General features: G+C 35.9%; 1 protein-coding gene across 2 annotated transcripts in view; it reads right to left on the reverse strand.

Moving 5' to 3' along the window:
* Positions 1-975: 975 nt before the first annotated feature.
* Positions 976-25,801, reverse strand: part of HSD17B4 (hydroxysteroid 17-beta dehydrogenase 4) — a 72,247-nt gene continuing 47,421 nt past the window's right edge. For both annotated transcript variants that reach the window (XM_074813789.1, XM_074813790.1), the window contains exons 18-24: positions 21,357-21,426; positions 17,835-17,941; positions 17,442-17,528; positions 14,885-14,974; positions 12,793-12,931; positions 3,217-3,344; positions 976-1,405 (exon numbers count right to left, since the gene is read on the reverse strand). In XM_074813789.1, the coding sequence (XP_074669890.1) occupies positions 1,316-1,405; positions 3,217-3,344; positions 12,793-12,931; positions 14,885-14,974; positions 17,442-17,528; positions 17,835-17,941; positions 21,357-21,426 (711 nt within the window). In that variant the 3' untranslated portion in view covers positions 976-1,315. The remainder of the gene's footprint in view (positions 1,406-3,216; positions 3,345-12,792; positions 12,932-14,884; positions 14,975-17,441; positions 17,529-17,834; positions 17,942-21,356; positions 21,427-25,801) is intronic.

Consider the following 25,801-nt stretch of genomic DNA (forward strand, 5'->3'; position numbering starts at 1 on the left):
GAATGAACATCCCACTCATTCTGTTTCCCACCTATTCATGATAAAATGTATGTGAGATACTTGTTGACATCCTTCAGATTCGTATTTCTCTGCCTGAATCAAAGCATGGCTGATAGTACAGATGTGAAGAAATAAATTTGTGGAGATTATGATTCAGTATTATAACATGTAGAATTTATTCTCGAACTGTCAAACTCAACTGCAGCCCCAAAAGGCTCTTTCATGGCTACAGTCTACTCACAGTCAGGACAGTGATGTGACTCCCAGTTTTGGGACACAAAAAAAGTAAAATTCCATCCTCTAAAACAAAGTAAAATTATTTTGTCATTCTGACCAAGCCTTAGATGGCCTACATTCTTCAAAAGGTATCAACATAGAACAAGCCTGAATGAGGGAAAAAAAAAGATATTGAGCACACAAAATGTTGGTCACATTGGTGAAATCAAATTTCTAAGTGTTCATGTGACAATCAGTTATTAAGAGCATACTTTCTTCAGGAAAACATAAGGCCACAGCTGCTATCTCAGTTCTGGCCATAGGTACAAAACAAGGGCTCCACTCTTACATCCTTCCCTGTTGCCATGATGCTGGCCCTCATGAGAACACATCCACATGAAGAACAATTTGGCTACACTGACAGCCTTTGGTGTAGTGTAATACCTCTCAGATGAAAAAATTTCCCCTAAAGAATTAATGCTTACTCACTTTGCATGTAATTTTAAGAGTAACTTGTATAAAAATGACTATCTAAGTAAGATGGGCAGACCTAAGATCAAGAATTTTCTCCTGTACAGAAAAAAACCCATAATGACAAGATGTAAATAACTGGAATTGAATTCCATCTTTCAGTTGTTCTAATGGGATCATGAGAACTTAAGACAAAAAATAACATTAATTTTAGTAACAGACCAGCTGGATTCATAGAAATTAGATGGTCTAAGACAATATAAATGAAGACGGATAGACACAAAGAAGGAGATACCAAAGAGTTATACTGGTTTAATTTTCTTGAGAATTAATATAGAAATATATGCATCTTTGTAAGAACTACATACATTGTATTTAGATCAAGGTCTGCAATGAGAAAAGTATGATTCTCTAGCATAGCTAAGAAACAATGAAGGGACAATATTAACAGTTATGTTCATTTCATGATTTTCTGTCTATAGCAATTAAAACAGCTTGTATATTAGTAGTATAATGAATCAGTACATTGATGTTAAGTAGCCTGAAAACATTTCAATCACTGGTTCTGAAATAACTGAAGTTTCTGTCTTCTGAAGTTCTTCACTGCTGTGGTAGATGATCAAGCACTTCAGAGTTTGGCATAATCTTTCAGGATCATTTCCAATTTCTGGCTCAGCATGATGTTCCCCTTCACTTTGAGTTTACCAGAAAAGAATGCCTAAAAAAAGCAGATAAGAAGGAAAAAAAAAGTATTCAACTCTTCACCCACAATCCAAAGAGTTGCTAGAATCAAACAAGCCATCAAAGATGTGGTTGTTTAGTGCTCAGGAGAAAGCCTTCAGTGTGCAACACCCATTGGTTTTGCTATTAACAGAAAACTGTCCAAGTTCAATTTTAATAGTCTCCAGAATCACAGTCTTCTATCTAGAGCGCAGGCCAGGCCAAGACTATCACTCAGGTGAAAAATAAGTACAAAGTGATTTCAGTGGCTTCTGTTTCTTTCCTACGTATTGCAGAAAAGACTTTTCCTGGTATAAGGCAAACTTCTTCACAGAAGTCAATGGCAAGACTTAACGAGGGCACAAAAGTAAAGCTCCCAGTCCTCCCCTCCCTATGCTATAGATATCCATATATCCTTATATGAAATAAGAAAATGGAATGAAAAGGCTATTTAATTAAAATTAAAGGCCTGGTGAAAAGGTCAGCTACTTACTGAAATTCATAACAAATCCAAACAGGAACTTGCACAATATACGTACACACATATTCCAAGGGAATGCACTGGCTTTATACATAGCATATTACAAAAACCAGGAACTAAACAAGATTTCATTGCATTTGCAGAATCATAGATCAACCTATATTTTCACTGAAATGCTGGTACATTATATTTTTACTGTCCCTACTTCAAAGAGCTGTATAGTCTGTTTCAATCTAGTTCAGTATTTTTTTAAAACTAGTTTTGCTTCACTGTGGCTTTGCAATTTGAAAGCTCTTTGAAAGTTCTGAAACAATGTGCTTTTGCATAGTTCCATTAACTTGAAATACATTCAAATAAGGAATAGAGAGAGCCAGCAGAAAAGAATTTGAATAGATGCTTTGAGCTTCTTCAGATGAACAACTTCACAGAAACTCAAAGGAAATACTAATGCTTAAGAATAATGTTCTTGAATTGCAATCACTGTTCTTTAGCATTCTGAAGATTACATGTCAACATCTTGTTTGTTTAGGCTTTACGCCTGCTATATACAGAGGGTCACAAAGGATTTTACTCATGTGGTATGTAGGACTTACAACAAACATTTGCCATCATCATTAGTCTCCAATTTTACAATCAAAGACTCCAACAACTTCTTCTTGGGATCAAAGAAAAGGAACTGTTTGATATATGATGAGCTTAATTAAAGTTTTCATTTGCTCAAGCTTTAATCTGTAAGCTGACATATTAATTTTGTGACAGTTTAATTTACTTTTACACAAAGTAAAATTAGTAGTTTTAAGCAGTTGATTACTCCAAGAAGCTAAAAACGCAGACCCACATTCTTAAATCTTTCTTTCTCTTAAAAATCTACCTAGTTTGGGTGAATTTTTACCAGTTTCAATAGATCTACGTGCATGCATTGTCCCAGTTTTCTTTTTGCTGCTGTCGTAGCAGCAAATCAGAATACTGAAACACATACCAACTTCCTGCAACATGACCAATCAAAACAGCCTGAATGATCAAACTGACAAACCTTAACCTTGCAAATCATAGACTGAAGTGTCAGGAAACAAACAACTAACTACCTTTGCACTGCCAGGCTTTATGTCATTTGATGTATCTTTGTTTCAAGACGATAAAGATGGCATAAATTCCTCATCATGTCTTCTGACTAATTCAGTATAAAGTAATGATGTGCTTATACCTCATCTGACTCTGGTTTGCACTGTCAAAACTCCCAGTGTTGCAGATTTCAGAATGCAAAACAGATTTAGGGCAAACAATATACCCCCATGCAAGTGAGTATGTCTGTGACGCACAGGTTTTACCTTTTGAGGGTTAGTCTTTTGTTGCACCACATCCATGAAATCCTCATCTGAGACAGTGAAGGTGGTATCAGCAGAGCTTCTTGCAGGTCCTTGATACACTGCTCCAGAGCCATTCTTTAAGTCAATTGCTGAGAACCAGAAGCAAAGATAGTTTTATCTCAAAATAAAGTTTTTCAGCCTAAGGAAATTTTCAGTCTAAAGAAAATTTTCAGTTTAAAGAACACTGCTCTCCTTATCTATTATTATGAAGCATCCAGTCTAAACATAAATCTTGAGCTAACAGCCACTTAGAAAATGAAAGGGTTTTAATTCTTCTACTTTAATGAAAGAAAATAATCGGGATTAGAATAGACAAAAAATTATTCCTATACTAAGGGGGAGGGAGTTGACAGCAAGGGCTACCATTTGAAAATTCTTGCATAGATGGCAAAAAATATTGACAAGATATTAATTAGTGCAATTACTAGAAAAATGTTAAAGTTAGTAATAAAGCTTTAATGTTTTAAAACAGCATCCTATATTCAGAGAAGACAAATGTGGTGGTGTTCAAACACACTGCTGCCATTTTCGCTGTTCTGCTCCACAGGCAATATAGCCTGTTCTGCTTCATGCAAAGAGCATTTAAAGACTTGCCAAATACCTGTCTTTCTCTTCTGGAAAGCCAAAAATTCCCCAAAGTGCCTGAAGCTTCAAAGTGTTCTTTTCCCACACCAAATGACCTGCCAAATAATCTGTTACAAGGTTAACACTATCAGGTATTGAGTCATTTGTTTAGAAGAATATTTTGACAGGATGTGCTCTGCCAAATCATTCTCAGATTTTTCAGATTTCCAGTCTTTCCCTTTATGCCTTTTCCTCTCACTCCTCCCCTGCTTTTTAAGCACAAACCAAAATCATTACTCAAGTGGATGTTCCCATAAGGACATGACATCTCTAATCACAGAATCATGGCTGCCTAGCCCATATTAATACTGTCAGTTAGTTTCTCTTAGTTCACAAATTTTAAGGTACTGGGCTAACTCTGGAGATTTATATCTGCATAAACTATCTCATATGGATTTTTTTTCCAAATAATTTTTCTGAAAGGATAAGGTGAACTATACAGACTGGGAATAGCTTTTGTCTGAGTTCAGTCTTTCATTTTCTGAAATCTGTTCTAAGTAATATTTATCCAGTTATAACAAAACTAAAGGGGAATTAAGGGTACAATGATGCTCAGTGAGAAGTGACACACTGGATTTTTCTTATTCACTTGATTTTAAGGTAAATTATAATTTCAAGAATAGGTTTAATAGACATCACTAACTTGATGCAGTAAGAGAAGAAAGGAAAAAAAAAAAATCGCTGAGCACCAGATGAACAATTGATACTTTCTATGTTTGCGGGTAACAGCTGTGTAACATTCTTTTGATCCAAAACAGCTACGATATAATCTAACATCGTAAGGGAGCCTTTAAATGTTGCTCCTGTAGGTTATATAGGCACAGACAATTATGTAAAAAAAATCATCTATTGAATCATGAAATGCAAGTTTCACAGTGGATACCAGCTCCTCAGATTGTTAACCAAGCTTAACTGTCAATATGCTTTTAAAATATAACTTAAATGCTAGCAATGTTACAAACCGTACCAATGTAACCAAACAGCTTCCTTTGAGCCAAATTGCACTAGTCAGCAAGCCCCACATATAAATTCATGAAACACACACACGGTTTTCTAGGATGTTTACAGTTCTTAATTATTTATTTTTAATTACTTCTGGACCTTAGAAATCAAAAGAGCATGAGTCCCTTCTCATGCTTCATTTTGCATTCATTAATTTTACTGGCTGTCCCTATGCTTCCTGGACTGTTCTAGAACAGAATCCAGATGCTGAAAGCCTGACATAACATCTTCCAAGACACAACAGACCCTCTTTTCCTCCTCTATTAAGCACTGGGTAGAAAAGCAGCTTTGATATATTTCACTGATGATACTCACTGATCAGTCTCAGCAGTGTAAAATTTAGACAACAAAAAGTTGGAATTAAAAAGGTGTAGTGACTCAAGCAAGTTCTAGTCTCCTAGATCTTAATGTGAATTTAGTACATACTTAACACTGTTAGAATCCCTGCTCTCTTTCTCCATTTCTTATCCAAGTCTCAAGAGTATTGCTTATCAATCCATATCTGAGATTACTTGTAAGCTCTCAAAGCACAAATATGTCTGTAAACATTGCATAATCATGGTACCATGAGCAAAACTGTTATGTTTAATCACATCAAATCCTTAACCCATCTCAAATTGAAACCTATTAGAAATTCTAGGAAAAAAGAGAGGTCCAATTGAATAGTATGTTATTTTCCCAAAAATATGAAAATATTATTTCCATTTCCTCATTATTTTTAAAAAGCATTAAGATTTCTGGTAAGGAAGAAAAAAAGAAAAAGAACAGAGCAGCCACAGAAGAGAAGAGCTCTGTGACAACAAATTCTGTCTTTTTCACAAAAACATGAAGGACCTTCTGCTGTTATTTGATGCACCCTTTTTTAAAGCTTTATAATAAATGAGTTATGACCTTTCTAATGCAAGCAGTCAAAAAACAACAAACAAAAAAAAGCCACGCAAAACCCCAAAGGAACTAGCAGGAGGATACAAAATCCTGAACCTTGATATATTAAACTGCAACGGGGGAGGTTCAGACTGGACATTAGGAAAAAATTTTTTACAGAAAGATTGGTCAGACAGCGGAATAGGCTGCCCAGGGAGGTGGTGGAGGCACCATCCCTGGATGTGTTTAACGGTCGTTTGGATGAGATATTGGGGGATATGGTGTAGGGGAGAACTTTGTAGAGTGGGGCTGATGGTTGGACTCGATGTTCCCAAGGGTCTTTTCCAACCTGAATGATTCTGTGATTCTGTGACATAAGTCCTAATGGGTGAATTCTGGTGAATGACACTGGAGAGTGAGTGATCCAAAACACAGTTGGTATTTTAAAGAGGGAATTCCCCTCCTTACAGAAAATGGAAAACTACCCCAAAAGCCTTCTCATTCATTTTTTTTCAGAAATTAAAAAAATCAGGAACATTCACAACTATTCTTCTCAACTCTGAGATACACCTAGCCTAGAGTACTGAGATGACAACTGAGACTAAACTACAGCACTGGCACACAGACAAATGGATATAAACTAGCAATGAAACAAATGAGCCAAATACCAGAACAGATTCCAACCATGAGGGCAGAAAAATTCTAGCTTTCTAAAATGACCAGAGAGGGTGCCTTCTTGTAAAATACAACTGTATGAGATAAAGCTATACAACACAGCTGCCTGCTGTAGCAGGAAACGGTCTTGATGCAAGTCTCCTATACATGTCTTCTATACATACCACCTGAATACATGTCTCTATGGTTATAGCTACCTGCTCATCACTGCAGCTTGCATGCTGCACTACAGTTGCAGCAGCTAGCTTGATAATGACTTGGTACTGGCCCAGCTACGTCAGTGCTCAGGTGGCTGGTGACCTGGGCAGCTGCCAGGCAACTAACTACCTAGCGTACTGCTAATGCAGCTCCACTGCTAGCAGTAACAGATGAACAGCCTAAGGGTGTCGCCAGTGTCTTTGTTTCTGAGGACAGAAACAGCCCTCCGTGGCTGCTACAGACACAGCTCTTCTGATCCACTCCATACAAAAACAGGAGTTTGAAACAGGGCATGGTACTCTGTGTGTAGCAAGACAAATTAAACTTAAAGCTGGTCCCTTCTAAAAATCAAATAGCTTCTTAAATATGTAAAATTTTAGTACTACATACCTGGCAGAAAAGCAGAATCAAGCAGTTTCAGTGGATGAAACAGCACCTATCCTTCAAATTTTTGTTTTTACTTGTATATGTGTTATATTACAGTAATTAAATCTCTATTAATTATTATCATCCATAAGATGCTGTTGTCAGAGACATAACAAAAAGTGAACAAAAATCATATATATACACAGTCTAAAACACTAAACATTGACATTCTATAGCAGGTAGCCAAACAACCTAAAAATCTAAGATTTGGGGCACAGGTTTTGCTTTGCCTTCAAAGAGTGCCTTACCATTTTTACAAGAGAAATATTAAGGGGTCAGACTATTTTTTGTTTGTTTTCATTTTTATTCTGCTTTACAGAGGGTAAGTAACTGCAATACAAGACTCATCCTCAAAGCAAATGGAACAAAGCATCACCCACTCTTCACTGGCTGAAGTCATACCACATAATGAATTATTAAGCCATTTTGCCGTAATTTGTCAGATGTTCACAATCAACTGTACGTAACTATTTCTCCCCAGTTCTCCTAACAAAGTTTTACTCTTCTGAGAACTGGAAAGGAACAGAAATATCTTCTGCCTTCAGCAGTGCTTTCAGAAACAATGGGTAAATTCTTCTCAGTACTGTTCCAGAGAGACATTAACTACCAGCTAACAAATCTCAGTGGCAATGTCTTTCCTCTATAGAAACAGAAGTTGAAATGAAGTAGCTTAACTCTAAAAAACCCGTAAATATTTTGTAACTGTTGAAAACAAAGGCAACTGTTGTACAGTAATAAATATGCACGAGAGAGCAAAGAATGCTTTAGCTAGTGAAGCCAACTGGAGAAGTTAAAGCAGAGGGGTCTCAATTAAGAATTTTGTTAAAAAATAAGATTGCTCCAGTACTTCAAAGCTTATTCTTAGATTTTGATACTGCCAAAATCTGTATTGCTTTATCTTCTTAAGAGAATATTCAGCATCCTCTTAAATTAGAACAGCTTGCTTCTATAAATACATACCACTAATTAAGACAAGTTGGTGGTGGCTACAGTTCAAGATTGTTTAGACAGTAAATGAGCTGTCCAAAATTTCACATCCTGAGTGCAAGATCAATAGTTCTACACCTCCTCATGGTTTCACACCATTCACAGAGAAATACATAAAAGTAAAGGTCATCGCTAATTAAACAGACCAGTGTTACTAATATTAGTGCTACCACCAATAAGTGTCTCTGTACCAATGAAAGCTAAATCCAATTCACAAATCTCACTTCATTTAAAGTAACAAACAAAAATCTTGGCTTGCTGCAGAGAACAGAGATCAAAAGCTTACAGTTGCAATTAAAACAAAACACTAAAAATAAATATAAATTTTGAAAAAAAATTTTGGTTCCTGTATCCTGGTTTTGGCTGGGAGAGAGTTAATTTTTTTGAGCTGGGAGTGAGCATAGCCTGAGCTCCAGACTCCGATTTCAGCCAGGATGGAGTTAACTTTCTCTGAGCTGGGAGGGGGCACAGCTGGAGTGCTGGGCCAGAGACTGTGTACATGTGAAGGAATTTCACAGTGGTTCTTAATATTTCTGCTTTCTCTCATTTGCTTCCCTCCCAGCCTCCTCTCAGATCTTAAGAGGCTCCAGGACATTGGAAGAGGATGCTGGAGCTACAATTGTTGAGTAAGACAGCAATGAGCTGAGGCCTAGATTGTTTCTAGTGCTGTAGTTTTCACAACAGCACAAAGCTGTGCAAAAGTGACAAGTCAAAAAAACCCCAGATAAACCAGCACAACTATGTAACAAATCTAATAAGGGAAAGAGGCCTAGAAGGTAGCCCAGGAGAACCACAAACACTGCCTGTAAAGCCCTGGGAGGCTCTTAGCAAGAGAGGCTTAAAAAGAAGATAGAAAGGAACAATTAGCATCAACTCAAGGCTTAAAACAAACCAAAAAACTCCCCCAAAATAATCTACCTCCTCACATTTCAGTTGTTTCTGTGACAACACATCAAGAACTCTGACCATACGTTGAAGGAGTATGCAATATTTATCCACAGGAACTGCATCCTAAATTAATTTTAATGTAATATTTTCCTCTTTGCTTTATTGTAGCTATGTACATTATGGGATCTAGCTCTCAAAACAGCCATTTTACTTTAAGAAAAGAGAGAAAGATAATTCAAAACTGTTATAATGTAACAGCATAACATTTACAAAACTGATTTAAAATTACTGTACACAGAAGATCAACTAATAACCAGTGGGAAAATTTAAATGTAGTGTAAAGAAGTGCAATTCTACTGACATAGTTGACTAATATTAACATCTCTAGTAGGTTTGAAACCAGTCAAAATATTGACACGTAATTAAATTCAAGCTATAGCAAAAGTAACATCTGACTATCACCTTCAGTTTTAAAGTAAAAATTAATTTCTCAAAGGCTAAAATTTCTAATCATGTACAGAAGCTTCTATTCCATTAACAACAAAGACAGTCAAGCATTCAAGTCAGTAAATGGCATTGTCAATGTTCCATATTCTAAACTCGCTTTCATCATTCATGCGTATTACAAAAGTCTTGGTGATGACCATATAAGGATCTGTCAGAAATCTTTTGGGTTATTGACAACTTCTTAACCGCACCACTGTCTTCCTTTCAGTGCAAAGCCACAAACTACTCTCTTCTACCACATTCACCATGCAAAATCGATTATGCTAGCATCTGGTAGAAGAGACAGTACATGATGATGCTCTTGAATACTGAATAATAATGTATGCACACAAGCAAGAGAATTAGGCTGGCAATTGCTTACAAGTCTTGAATGCTTGGCTCTGGAAGGTCTTTTTTGATTTGTGTTTGGGATTTTTTAAATGACCAGAATAGTGTTTAAAAAAATTCCCAAAAATAAGAATTCCATCATGTGGATAAATATATACCTTGCCATTAAAAATCTACCATTAGAGTTAAACAGACAGCAATAGCAGTATGCTATTAATCCACATAAGGACAAACCGTGAGAGTTGACACTACAGTTGACAAAACTGCTAACAGTCCGCCAGTGAGTTTACATAACTGTTTTAATACTTTAACATTACAATTTATTATTTAAGTTATTAATCAGAATTCAATTTTAATGATTTTATTTTAATATTAACCAACTCCTACTTTCTTCATCCTTTAACTGCTTGAAATTTCAAAGACGCACAAATATATTCAGAAAACCATTAAATGACAGAGATAGTTCTTTGAAAAGGTGATATACAAAGGCAGTACTTGCATACCAATATTCTTTATGAGAGAAGTAAACAACATTTTCTACAGACACCCGTCTTGTCACCTAGATATTTACTTCAGCCTTACATATTTACTACAGCATAGAGACTACAGTAATTCATAAACACTAGCAACTGTTTTGAAACCTAAGTTTGAAGGAACTGACCACACCACATGAAAATTCACAGTGGCTTTTACAAGAGCTCCTAATAGTAGTCAGCAACAGGAAATGTTTAAAATATTACATTAACTCCTCCACCCTCCATTCCACAGGGAGCTTCAAGTAGTTCCAAATTCATATAAAAGTACAGATACTGTTCATTGCAACAGAAGCAGAGGGAACAGAACAAAGAAAAGTTATGTCTATTTAATCCCTTTTAGCTAGAGAAATAAACATTAGAAGAAGGCACTACCTTCCTCCCAGTGCTTCAGTAGGAAACAGAAGAGAGGACAAGCTTTGTTTGAAAAACAGGAAAGGCTGACTCGTGATTTACTCAAAGCAGGAATTCTCTCTCTCTCTGGATACAATGGCAGAAACATCCACCCATTGCCTTTCTAATAAGACTTGGTCTCATGAGGCAGGTTAAGGCCACTGCTCAGGCCTAAATCTGCTTTCAGCAGTTTGCAGCTTAAGGTCTTCTTGAGTGAGAAATTTCATTCATGTCGTGAACACTCCTCAACAGATTTTTCTTCCATTGATTTGTCCTTCCATTCTTTGAGCGTATGTAATACTGAGTTTAGGTGACAAATAAAGCAGTTCCAAAATTAAAGACAATGATAAATCATCTTGAAGACACTTTTCTGATTATTATTATAAGCATGCCCATCACTTATATTACATCTAGTTACACATGAAACAATAGACATGACTGATGTAGTGTACAAAGCCATTCACTAAGAAACACAAGAATCCACTTCGAGTGTTTAGTGTTAAATCTATGCACTTGTTACATATCTTCTAAACATATAAGCAACAACACAGGAAAGACTTCATAAGCCTTTTGTCCTGGTTCTAAGCATGCCCATCATTTAAATTATGGAGTGTAAAAGTGGAAAATTGCAGACAGTAGGAATGATTAAGAGCAGTAATGACTTTTAAGACAGATTTTCTGAGTTGAATTATGCAGTATTTACCCCCCTCTCATTTTGATGTATAAGTACTCAGCCTGTATAATCTACACAGGCATATTCAAGACATGACTAACTGCAATCTAAGTGGAAATCACCTTTTATGCCTCAAAAATTGCTTAAAAAGCAAAACAGATAGAACTATCTTGATCAATCTACATATGATATTTTTCCTGAAACTTAACAGCAGTCTTGCTACTCAGAATCTCTGATGGTTAACATTAGGAAAAGAGAAAGTGAAATTATAGGTTGCTAAACTGCTCTATAAATGGAAGAGTAGTTTCTTAAACACAATAACCATTTATTGAGAATAGACATTGCAAAGATTTAAACAATAGTTAAAAAAAGTCACAGTCTATGGGACCAAGCAGAATGCAGACCTGCTCTGACCCACCATGTCAATCTCTCACCTCAGTCTGTCAAAGGGCAGCCCACCTCATTTGTATCTCCCCCAAAACTGTTCTGACTGGTTCCAACCATTAAGATCAATCAAAATGGAACAGTCTAAGTGATAGACTTGACCCCAAGACTTGCATTTCTCCACAAAAAAGCAAAGGCCTGAAAGTTACAACCTGACTACGGTTTATCCCTTTGGAAAACCTTTACATTCTGCTAACAGATCATTTAGGACATCTTAGCAGAAAACCCCTGAATAATTCCAAAGACAATGAAATAGATCCAATTACTAAAATTAGACTGCTTTTTGCAAAAATACACGTCCTTAGAAAATGAACGCAGAGAATTTAAGAGAAGTTTTTTTAGGAAGTAGTTTTGCCCCCATCAGACCATTTCACATACTTGTATAAACCACTTTACCAGGAACACTTCTGCTCTGACCCACTGCCATTACAAGCTTTAGTCTCTCTTCATCAACCCAGTACCATGCTTAAATGATAAGTAAACATCACTATACCTTCATTAAACCTTGATCTCAGAAAATGTGAATGGAAACAAATTGGGCTATACGTTCAGTAAAGTCACATGAACAATGCAGCAGAAATAAACACTTATTTGTTTTAGATTCGTTAGCATGTACATCACCAGCAGACTAATTATTGTAACACAGCTCCTAGTAGGCTAATTTAGCCTTCTTTTCTAAATGCAGTGGTGATCCATTCTGGAAAATGTAAATAGAAATGCACTGAAGTTCTAGAGGATGGTTTGCCTATGCCTACACCTAAGTAGGCAAGTTACAGAAGTATGTTCCTAGGAGGTTTAGTAACTGTCATTATGGAACTTTACCTGACCTCCTTGTCACTTATGCATTCAGTATGCATTCAGATTTTTAGGTCCCAGTGAATATTCATCTACTACCTTATGCTTATTTTCAAGATATCAGTTTAATTAGAATGAGTATAATTAATCTCACTTGATTAAAAAAATGCATCAGAGCATTATATAAAAGCTACAACTTACTCCACTGCATTGCTTTTTTTCCATCTTTAGTGATGTCCCATTGGAATACGGCATTTACTTTCTTTACCAATTCATTTCCAATCTCTCTTACGCGACGACCAATTTCTTCAAATACAAGGTCACTCTGCAGCCCTGCAGTCTTTAAAAAAATAGAGTGAGTATAAAGAACTTAAAATATAAACTCCATTTAAAAAGTACTAAATATGTCCATTAGTTCAGGCACTGTGTCCAGGAAAGTGTATATTGCAGAATTATTAAATGCAATTGAGATTTCCTCCACCACAAATAATCACCTTGAGCAACTGTCAGCATTAAAGAGTACATTCAAGCAGAAAATGCTCCATGAACTCTTCCTTGAGAATTATTTCAAATCTTGCTTTTGCAGTTTTTGTCATTTATAACTACAATTTCAGATATTTTTTATAATTAGGGCTCTAAGGGCTTCTAAATTGCCCTTTTATCCCTTTGAAGGATAAACACTGCCGCTTTTTCCATGGTGAATGGCATGTTAGTTTTTACAACACAGAAATGTTTGTAGCAGTACTTTACTTCAACTTGACATGGAGGATGTTCAAAACATACTGAACTATGAACACAAGTCAGAAATCCAGTGTAGAGACAATGTGTTTACCATTTAAGATTGGGATTAGCTACATTTACATTTTCAACTTTTCCAAACGTATTATTTTGCAAGCCTTTCATTGTCTTTAACAAATATTTCTACTAGATAAAATGCTACACTAACAAGCTGCTCCAGTGACATTTTTCATCTAACTGGAATTGGAGCAAAGGTGGTCTTACAACTTTACTTGTTCTGCTGTACCTACCTGTACATGAGAATGCAATACCCATGCTGCTATCTTCTCACCTCTTTAGTTAAGCCTAACATTTTCCGTTATATAACAGAATTCTCGATGACATCTAAATTTGCTAATCTTCACTCACTCAGGCTAGTTTCCCCCTGGTGGATATCTGCCTCTGTCAACCTTCTGCCAAAGCACCTTAATTTCTCAGAGTAAGCGTAAAGAAAAAAATATGTTCTGCCCATGTTAAAAAAAAAAAATAATCAATCCGTATTATTACTTCACTGAGAAGTTCTAATGCTTATATGTTTGAACTTCAAATGCAGATTTGGCAACAGTTCAGAGTGTCAGAGGACTAAACACAACCAGCAAAAACAAAGAGGTTCCAGGAATATATCATAAGCTTTATATTAACGTCACTATCTCAGTACTTCATAAACTTCAGTGCACTAAAGTTTCATCCTTTGCAGGCAGGAATTAATGGGGGGAAAAAAGGTAACAGTTTATTAAGGCAATCCACTATGCACCCATGTCTTTTAGACCACATTAAGAACCAGGACAACCTCAGCATTGCATGTACAATTCTGTCTTTTGTCCGGTACCCAAGGCTTAATGCATGCATGCAGAGGATTTTTTTATAACATATATAGTATAAAGTGTGGATTGTGTGTTAGGCCTAACCACATGCACAAACAGCTATCAAGAGACTTCTTTCAAACTGATAAAATGACAAAACTGTTCTTGTCTATGAGTAAACTGTCTCATTTTTATTTGTTCTGTTATTCTAATGCCTTCCTGTCACTCCCCCATGTCTCCCTGAAAAGACTGTGAAAGAAATGTCACACACTTCTACAACTTACATAGAGTTTGACCTTCAACAGCTACAAAATAAAACCGAAATGCTCATTTTACAGGTACAGCCCCAAATTACCGGGATTGATTTAAATCGTAAGTTATGCAAGTGCTTAAAACTTGTGGCCCTTACTGGTTCATGACTCACTTATTTTGTAACATATAGCATGATGCTTATCCTAACAGTAATTGGCATCAAGCACTTCAAGCTTCATCAGCCATTCTGTGTATCTTAAAACTGTATTTTTCCTCTCAAATAAATCCATGAACCTCTGTATCTTAAACGATGTGTGCGTTCACATCTCTGAACTCATATACTCATCCAAGTACTGCAAGTAAGACTGGTAAGTCAGCTAAATATTTTTCCCGTGTTTTTCACAGAAATAAAGCCTAACTATGCTGCTTTGCAAGTTAAGACTTCTGCTGTTTTCCCCTACCTTCAGAGGCTCCTGAGCAGAAGGTTTATCCAAGGCTGGTACTATATCCACATAGGCCCCTGAAATAGCAGCTTCTCCAGTCTCTTTGACCTGTGGTGAGATAAAAGGTTATATTAAAGAGGCAATATATTTGCACAAAGTCACAACAGAAGGGCAACCAAGGATTCTTCCTTGTATTTTAAAATCAGAGATGAAGCAATGAGAAAACATAAAAGTTCCAGGGTGAAAAAAAAAACCCACCCCATAAATGTATTGTAAGTTTGAGGCAAGTTAGTATACTATAATTTGCAAACAGCTCTTCAAACAAAATAATTATTTGCTTCTTCAGAAATTATACCAAAAAATATTGCTGTTTTTCTGTTTTCAAAATGGTAGAAAAATCTTATTTATCTGAAAATTTACTCCCAGTCTGTTAATATTAATTCATAAATACCCCTAGTTACTGTTAATATTAATTCATAAATAGTTCTGAGAAAGACATTGTTCTAAAATGTTTTTCCTTGAGGTAGATATGCAGTTATTAGGAGTTCATCTAGTGAGTTTCACTATCTCCAGGTGCCTTACACTGCAACTTGCACTAGAAACAATTTTTTAAGCATTGTAAAAACAGAAATATTACAAGAAGAAAGATGAAAAATACCTGAATTCCCTTCTGTTTTAATTTTTTAAAATAGTTAAGTCAGGGAAGAAAACAGGTTTAATTCTGGCATTGTCTCTTTAAGGGGTGCGACAAACCATTCTGACTTATGGCAGCAAACAGAAGACGTCAAAATGATTCACTGACAATGCATATAGAGAGTTATATGATAAATAGCTGAAGTGGAGGAATATCCAGTATCACAGCATAGTTTACTGCACAGGTGAAATTAATACAGAAAGCTACATAATAACAATTACTCAAATCATGCCTACCAGCTTGTCACCAGCTGCCACTCCCCTTCAGACAATGCTGAAAATGGATTTAAACCAGCATTTCAAAGTTATACATCTACTTTTAGTTTGACTTAACCAGAGTTTATTAAAAGTAGAAAGATGGCTTTACTTCAGACTAATCTAACATGCAAGAAAAAGAATTCTGCACAATTCCTAACAGTTGAAACAAGGTGGCTTTCTAGAATCCTGTTAAACATTGTAATTTCTCTCCAAAATACGTCTCTCCACACTTGTGGAAAAACCTGTAGCAAAATCCCCCCAAACTCTACATATTAGAAATGACTAAGTCAAGCATAATAACAAATCCAGCCTTTAAACAAAACAAAATATCCTACTCTGTTTACAAGTTCCAAAGGGCTTGGAAGCATATAATGAATTTTGTTAAATTTACACTGTACACACAAATTCTCAAAAGTGAATACCTGAAGTCTAAAAATTCTGTCAGGACTGGATGGTAGCAGCTTTTAAATATAGCTATGCCATCTCCAAAACAGTAATCTCCAAAGTTCATTTAAGGCATCAAACTGTCTTGTTTACTACTAGTAACCAGAGATGGAGAGTTGGTACACAGCAGCCTTGATGTTGTTATCATTCTGAAATTCTATAGCTGCTAATGCTCATCAGGTCTGCAAACAAAATTTACCTCCTTCAGTAAACATTTATTCCACAAAGCTATATTCCTGTGGAAACAGCAATCCTATGTCCTTATGATGACTCTCCTCACTTGATTTTGCCTGCCCAATCCTCCCTGCAACTGCAGGTATCCCTGCTGCTGCAGTCACCAATCAATGATGGCTACTTTTTTACAGAGATGAGGTTGCAAAACTTTGGTCAGCCAAAGCAATGTAAATTGCATATGCAGAAACCAACACATACTGACAAATACCAGTAGCAAATCATAGTTTAAGAAAGTGACAGTGTCATAGGATGCTACAACAGAAGCAATGAAAATTTACTTTTCAGCTCTGCACGGAGTACTTTACCCTTAGCTTCCAGTAAGTATCCTACCAAGTGTAGGAGAGTATTATTACAGGATACCCACACAAAATGCTAACAGCAATGCCAAAGAAAACACAGTAATGCAGAACCTGGTTTTATAAAAGGGTAAACTCTGTTCTACTGAAGTTACCACGTTCAACTGCTATGAAACTTCCATTCTTATGTATGTTGTTCTGTGTAGGTGCAACTTAAGTTTAACTGAATTTAAGCTGAATTTGTAGAAGTTTACCTGCAAAAACTGTCAAGAGTTGATTCAAGATAAATAAATGTCAAAAAAAGATGCATATACAACGTTATGATTAACTGCGGAAAGCACGTACAAACTATGCTGACCTGAGAATGACTGCTTCAACAGTGGACAAACAGAAAATACAATACAATCAAATGAATTCTCTTATTATTTAATACAACGGGTGTATTTAGTCCTATGAGTATAATGGTATTTACTGGAATCTTAGTGACACCATAAAATAAGTAAGAATATTTCATTCTATTCACTTAATTTCTTTACAAAACCACCTTCAATGGTGTGCTTGATAAGCCACTTTTTTTTGCTTCCCCTCATATCCTCAGTCTTCTAGCCAACACATCTTTCTCTAAAGCCACATAGTGAGTGTGTTCCTACCTTGGTCTGAAAATGGATTCTGTTTCCTTCCTTCCACATTTCTGTCTGTAAAGTTTGCCCCGGAAAGACTGGTTTCGCAAAGCGAACCTGAAAAAAAAGAAGAAAAAGTAAGGGTGTGAGCAGATCTGTTGTACATATGTGCAAAGCTTAAAAGCATAGGCTCTACTGAAATGAGACAAAGCAAAGAGAAAAATCAGTCAACTACCAATGTAGAAAGCCTAAATATTTAAGTAAACATACTAGATAGAGGCAATAAACACATGCAGCAATAAGTAAAAGCAATTGTGGCAGTTAAGGCACAAGCAAAAGCCTTTTTGCACCCTAAAGAATTTTTTTCGGCACCAAAACCAGAAAAATCAAGAAAAAATAACTGCAAAGAATGAACACACAGACCTTGATCGCCTTGAATCTGTTCACATCATTATTTGCAAACTGCTTCAACACATTTCTAGCAGCAAACCCAAAGGTGCATAGTCCATGAAGTATAGGCTTCTGAAATCCTATTTCAAAAAGTAACATTTTAGCATGTATAGTACTAGGAGTTTGCATGTTGCTTCTATAAATATCTACATTTTATTAATAATATTTTCTTCCAATAATGTTTGCATGTTGCTTCTATAAATATCTATATTTTATTAATAATATTGTCTTCCAATAATGTTCTTAATCCTTTTCCTTTTTAACATAATTTATCTCACTGAAAAAGTGTCCATTACCATTTATTGTTCCCTCTACTTTGAGGCAAAGGAAAGTGCTCACTGAAAACTGGCACTCCAACACTGCCAATGCTATCTCACAAGTAGAATTAGTGCCTGTCTGTAGAGGTGACAAGATGAAAAATAAGGATTTAGGATTTTAGAATACATGCATAGGCACACCAGATACACAGTTACATGGAAGTACGTCGATCAAGGGTAAGAGGCATTGTAATGATTAAAAAGTGGTGATACTAAGATTATTTGATGCTTCCCATTTTTAATTCCTATTCATGGTTGCCAAAACTCTTCAAATATAGTGCACACTTCAGGATTTTTTTTCTTTATTTCAAAGTGGAAAAAAACCCGAAAATATTTCAGGCATTTTGACCATGTCAAAAAACAACAAAAAAAATTTACAGTGTTTTGTTTATACCAACATGTTTGGTCAGGTTTCCTTGCACTTCTATGCTTTGGAGCAGGAGTTGAATGTTGGCAGAGCATAATCTTTGTATTAGCACTGAATATTTTTTCAGTCCTGTCAAAGTCTGACAAAATAAACCTCTGAAAACTGGACTGAGGTCTGCTAATGTGCAACAGTTAAGTTTTAAAGATGCTGCTTGTACTGAGTTATGTTCTGATCCTTTAACAGGTTGCTCTGACCTGACAGGGCACATGAACAGTAATTGATCACACCTGCAATAGCCCATGGATTCGAGACAGGTCTGTCCAGCTTTGTCTCTGAAACCAGTTGCTTTGCCTGGAACTCATCTCCCACTCTCAGCTGACAGAGTCTGTTCTTTCTGAGCTCTAAACAATTCCTTACAGCATCTGCACAGCATGAAAAGTTGTCCCAAGGGACAACAGCTAGGAGAAGAAAGCAAAATCAAAACCAACCAACAGAAAAAGTCTAGCCTGCAGAGAATCACCAGATGTAGAAGAAGAAACCACCTTCAAGACAGAGACAAAAAAGCTCAATGCTGGGAAAAGTGAGAATTCTGAGACACAGCCCAAAGGTAAGACAAGACTAGCAAGAGTAAGGATGAAAAACAGAAATTTTGACTCATTAGGTTAGGACAGAAGACATGACAGAAGGACAGGCTAAAAGGATCATGAGCCTGTTTTCTCACTGTAAATATTTCATTCTGATCATTCTGCCATTTCTTTTCTGTAAAATATTTTAATATGCACACTTTAATAGCACTGTCTTTTTTGTACACTGTGCACAGAGTATTTCTGAAAGCACAAGGATACCATGCAGTCAATTTTAAAACAGACTACTGGCATTATTGTAACAGTATCAGTATTCAGTATCTCTTATACAGATCGTTATATTGACATTTAGCTCTTTAAAAGCTTAGTGCAATTCACCATGCAAGAAGCTAAAACCACCACCATTTTCAGAACTCAGAAACTGACAAATATATACGGTCCTATTCTTCCAGTATTTTCTTTACAAAACTAATGCATAGTCAAAGAAAAATCTGTAAGGCAATTAAGTGACTTTTTATCTAGACCAGAATGAAAACAAAGTAAATGTTGCTTTCACTTTCTAGAATCTCAGAAATACTCACAAGCTACAGGAATAAAGACACAGGAATATAAACAGGTGTTTTCATGCAGTGTATCTCCTCTGAAATATTACTCACAGGAAGGTTTAACAATAATCCTGGAATGACCTGAGTGCATTACACAGAATGCTTGCTTCCACTGCACGCTGGTGAAGGCCAGTCAAAGAGAGCATTTACCGAGATTAAAGACAAGAAGGTGTGTGAATATGCCCAAAGAAAAGAGTTTTTGTATAACTAGAAAAAATATTTGTGGAGTATCTCTACAATCATTTGCTTTTTTGTTTGAACCAACATTTACTGTAGGTATTTGAGTAGGAGACTGCCACAGTTCCAAAATCCAGTGCAGTAGTTTTCTGTTCAGACCAAGAGACTACCTCATCTACAAAGTTAATTTCATTTTTCACTACGTGCCAGAGCTCTTTGTGTGAGCAGGTAGATTTCTACTTCTTTCATTATATTTTTATAGAATTATCATCATTATTTTAAACACTGGGGTTTCAATTATAGATATGTATTTTTCTCCTCCAGCATCTTCAAGAATAATTGAATGATTCCATCTGAATATTTATCCAAAAGCATCAGCTGAACAAACAAACAGAATGGTTTAATAAACTGTGGAAATCTGTTTATGGACTCTGGTATTTGTTTCTAATTATTTATTATCACAAATTTACACAGAATTATAAAAACAGAGTTAACCAAACAATTAGCATGTGTTTATGAAAGGAGAGAATTTGTGGAAGTGTGTTAAGTGTGATCTGAACAAGGAAGCGTAGCTTTGCTCTATTCATCTTGGTAAGAACACCATACAAAGAAACTTCTATATTAAAAAGACGTCATTGGAAAACTGCAGACCAGTTATAACAGACCAGTATTTTCATGTAAAGTTTATGATGATAGCACACATATTCAAGAAAATTTCTTAAGTAAATCAAATTGCTGTCTGCCTAATCACACTATACTACTAGCAAGACCTGAAAAGAACTCTGAAAATATCTTTACAACAGAAATTTAAGAAAACAGACCTTTCTTTATTAATTACATCTCTGCAAAAATCAGTTAATGTAGCCTATGGTCTGTTGCTTTGGCATGTAGCATCATGTAAATCAACGAGCTACTGCACTAGCAAGCGGCACAGTTAAACAATTTTATAGGAAAGAAAGGCTAACAGACTCCCTCTCTCCCATCCTCCTGAGATTTTTTGGGATTGAGAAGAATACACAGAAGCACATAAAATTCCACTGAGACCAACATAATCTCAAAATTATTTAGATGGAATAGTTATTTATCAAAGAATTTATGGAATTTCTTCTGAAGATTTTGATGGTCAAGTATTTCTTTCTGCTTATGAAATGCAGATTGTAAAGATGGGATAGTGGCAACAAATAAGCTCTAAAAGGAAAACTGGGTAGGAGGCAAGTTTCCATTGTAGGTAGAGTCCAAGCATCATTCCGCATTCCTACAAGAAGCAGCGCTTTAAAGTGAAGTGTCATGCAGAACTTTGAAGATATCTAATGGCGACTCTAAGAGCAGCTATAAAAAACCACGTTTTTTTCCAGCTTGTTAAACAGATACAGACCAAGTGAAAAAAAGATTAAAAATACATTTACATCATCCAAGTATTAATACAATGGTATCCCTCAGCTCACCTCCAAGAGCAGCAAAACTTGGATCAATATGTAAAAAATTCCAATCCCCACTCAGCCGATATAAGGCAGCCTGCAGAAACAGACAAAGGAAAAATGGGAGACTTAGCTATGCTTGGCAGAAATGAGCAGGAGTCACTCAAAAACTTGTGACAGATTAACAAATTTACCACAATCTATTTTACTAGTCCTTAGATAACACACTCTACAACAAAGCAGATAAAACAGAAATTAAGTATTATCGTGTAGACAAACTGCCAAGGCACCAGGGAAACGTGCCAAGAACTGTGTGTGTGGTCTTGGTACATAAGAAAATAATGCAACAGCTTAATGGGAGGTAAAAACAACCTACTCTACTGACATACAGATCCAGCTTCACTAAAATTTGGCAACAGTGAAGTAATGCATTTTCTAGAATTTGTCCATGGGTTCTTTAGCTTGAAGTGTAATTTTCAAGAGTCTTCTCCCATAACAGATTCATCCACAACTTAAAAAAACCCCACAACACCTTTTGGGTGTTTTTTTTTTTTTTTTTAAACACACTCTACCATGCTTTTTTGACATCTGATTCATTTTACAGAGATTAGAAATACCCTCATCCATCCCTTTTAAGAGTTAACATGATTAATTATGATACACTTATCTCTTAGCTGCTTCATGAGTAGCTCTTCCCAATATCAAAAACAAACAAAACCCCAAAGTAACATGTCTTCTTAGAAGACTTTTGCTTCATGTTAAATATTCTCTTTCACTAGTAAAAAGTAGAGAAATACAGCTTTATTGTATTGTATATACTGTGAATGTGAATAAACCTGAGAAACTATGACGAATATGCCTACTGTAGTTCAGTTTCCTGTCTCTGTGTGGCCTGAGCATCTTCATTATCAAATCTTAGATTTGCTTTATGTGTACATTGGCCAGCAGTCCATAATACAGGAGTGATGACTCACCAGCCTGTGTATCTTTCTGGACTAAAAACTTACTTCTTGGTCATCAGATTCCAGTGAAATCCAGTGACTAAATGATTGTGGAGTACTCTCTAGTACGATATTCCCGAAAGTACAGAGAAAATCAGTACATCACATTAACTAACACAAGTGAGGGTTTCAAGAATTTAGTAGTTTTATATGATGGCATATACAAATTGAACACAAATTTAATTGAAAAGAACTTTTAAACTGAAAATAGTTCTTATTTTAATTGAGCACATTATTGGCCTTTAGAACCCTTTATCACTAAACATTTTCTCCCACCATTTTGGACTGGGATTGTAAAAAGTGGTATGTGTTTATCCCAATGAGAGTAAACTGCACTACATTCTGTTTGGAGGAAAGAAGCTAACAGATTTCTCAAAGGGAAGGAAAAAAAAAAAAGAAAGATTCCTCAAAGGAAGTATTTTCTGATATATGTCTAACACCATTTCTTCTATTAAATCTGAAGCAAAGGACAGTGTATTTAAAGAGGTTCTGAACTCATATTACCATTTTAATCCATAATCCATTTGTTTTATTTTTAGTCTGTTAATATTCAGGTGCACGTCTTCAAGTATACACAGCTTTCACACAAAGCTCTAATTCTCTCTTATTTGTCCTGGTAGCCTTCATCAATACAGCAAATGTTTTGAGTCTCAGTTACAGCGGCATGTTGAAGAGCTTGTCACTGCTTTTCTGTGAGAATCAGATACATGCACTAAAAACACTAAGAAGAAAATCCTAAAGTGCACCATAGTTTAGGTATGCAAATCTTAGAAAGGCAAGTACTAAGCTAGTACTTCTCCATGGCTCCTTACATTTTTTTTACTTTTTGAAACACTTTTTCTTTTGAAAAGACGTATCAGTAAGATAGCATCACTGGATCTGAGATTTCTGACTGTAATTCTACTTTCACCCAAACCACGTATTTATTATAACTTTTTTTAAAAATTATCTTCTAAACGATCCTCTTTCCTTTCTTAGGAAAACAGTAAAGACTGGAAATTTCATACTAATGTAAAACTATATTTCGGATGGGTAAGAGTTTGACCTTCCAAAACGGACAAAGGAGAGGGCAAATACTTTGCTGAAGGAACAGATAACCTGAAATTAATCTTACAGCATCACCAAGAAGTAGAAATAGGTAAGATATCTCACCTGGTGAGAAGAATAAAGTCAAGATCTCCTGAAGGCAGTATCCACCAGAGCCAGGACTCTTTATCTAGCAATCTACAAGCCAAATCGAGTCCAAAAGAGCAAGCCAAATGGACTGCCAAGTGATCCTATGCCACAGAGGCCATTCTACAGGGGGCACCCAAGGAGCGTGTGGGGAAACACACAGTGCTGGTTTAGGGTGGAACAGGAAAGCAAACTGAGATAATGTAAATGTTTACACTCTACTACACCACTAAGGCAGCTGGAGTGAAGTGATGAGTGGGAAGGCACAACTGGAAACAGGCTGGACAACTGGAAACAGGCTAATAATTACCATCCATGGAAAGCACCTGCTCCCCTCCCTTACTGTTCTCTCTTATCTCAATTCTCACAAAAATAGAAGAAAAAAGGGGAACTAAGACTGCCACCACACACCTGCTCACACACGTAAAAAACCCACAGCAGATGAGATTCAGGGAAGAAAACGCACATGCTGCTCTTCTGACTTGCTGTGTCTTCACTTTTCCCCATTCCTGAGTAGTTGTTAAAACTGTTTTCACTGTGGAAAAGTAGAGATGAGCAGCTTTGATGTATCAGCAGCTTCTTTGCTAAGAGTTGTCTAAGGCCTTAATGCCACCAATATCAAAGTTATAACACTATGAAAAAGACTTTTAGTGAGGAACAGACCCTGAGTTCCTTTTTTTAAAAAAAAAAAAATCTGACAACTTAAAAGAGAGTTGCTTTTGACAGAATTCTACAGAGTATCACTGTTCAATACTGAAGTTTTCTTTTAAGAGAGTATAAAATCTAACAGCAAATTGCCACTCAAGAATAAGAAAATAAAAATTGCTGGATGTGAAATAATTAAATTAAACAACTAAATGACTTTTAAACTAAATTAAAATTCTAAGGTCTCACTTTCATTCTTCCATTAATTTTAATTTTTATAAAAGCTGTCAGGAGGCTATGTTCATGAAGGGGCTGTTGTAATAAATTTTAATTCAGACTAAGTAACATTTAGTTTTAGTACTGGAAAATTCTATTTATGTCTGATAAAAAAAGACATATTTCTGTTTTAAGCTCAAATCTCAACTTAAATCTAGCTATGCAGCTGTTGTTTACTAAAGCTGTAATAAGAACTAGCTATTTATTTGGGATGATAATAAGCACTACTTGGGAGACAATACTTCTACCAATGCTTTTCAAAATTACTGTAGTAAAAATACTTGTGCTTTCCTAACAAAATAAATGTAGCATTTAAGAAATCATTAAGTTCAGAGAATTAAATGTGATCAGTCTATTTAATTAAAAGTCTGACGTATGAATATGGAAGACAATACTTGCCTTTTTGTATTTTCAACAACTAGAGTGGCACTGTGCACACCCCTAGAAAGCACACAGGCTGAACTGAACAAAAAGTTACACAGTAGGTTATTTCAGATTCAGCACAGCCAAGTCAGGTCTGCCAACGAACTTAATTTACCACAGTCTTTGGCATTACTTCATTATATAATTACACTCCACATGTGAACAGAACTGTTTAAAGCCTTGTTGACTCTACTTTCTATATTCCTCAAATAATGACATTTCCTGAAGTCTCGAGCGAAAGCATTTTTTTTTTTTAAAAAAAGTGATGCATCCTTGGAGGATGACAAAAGTCAATTGATGTGGTGCATTAGATTGAAGTCAGTCATAATATGGTTAGACTGTTCTCCAATTAATAACACAAACTGTCAAGTCTCATTTCCTAACAATTTAAGAGTTCTGCCAAACCACAAAAGAAAAGGTGATATCCAACCTGTTTGTGCCAATTTTTCAGTCTTGCCTGCAGAGTGCAATAAAGGTCAGTGGTAAAGTTAACAAAAAAGGAAGCTAACCACCCATGTATTTTCCCTTCTAACCGGGGAGAAAAAGGGCTCTGCCCAAGAGCTTGTCTTACCAAGTATATCTGCATATATGTATACGTATATGTATATGTACACACATGTACATCTGTGTGTGTACACGTATGTACAGATACCTCACCTAACAGCTTAGCAAGCAGTCAATCTCATGACAAAAAAACAGCCACAAATCTCATCTACACGTTTTAGTGAGCTCTGATTTACGTTAAGAACAATTAATGTTTCCAGTTAAACTGGCAGTGCTGACGCTTCAAGGGCTCCATTTAGCACAGTACTTAAGTAATTCATTGTACTTAAAATTAAGCAGGTACTCTGACTATCTGAGATCCTTATTTGATGTATCTTCTTTTCTAATTAATTATCTCTGGAAGGGTAAGGAGATGTATTAGGAAAAAGCAACTGGTAGAAACCAACACAT

The sequence above is a fragment of the Strix aluco genome, chromosome Z (assembly GCF_031877795.1).
Source record: "Strix aluco isolate bStrAlu1 chromosome Z, bStrAlu1.hap1, whole genome shotgun sequence".
In the NCBI taxonomy this organism is placed as follows: Eukaryota; Metazoa; Chordata; class Aves; order Strigiformes; family Strigidae; genus Strix; species Strix aluco.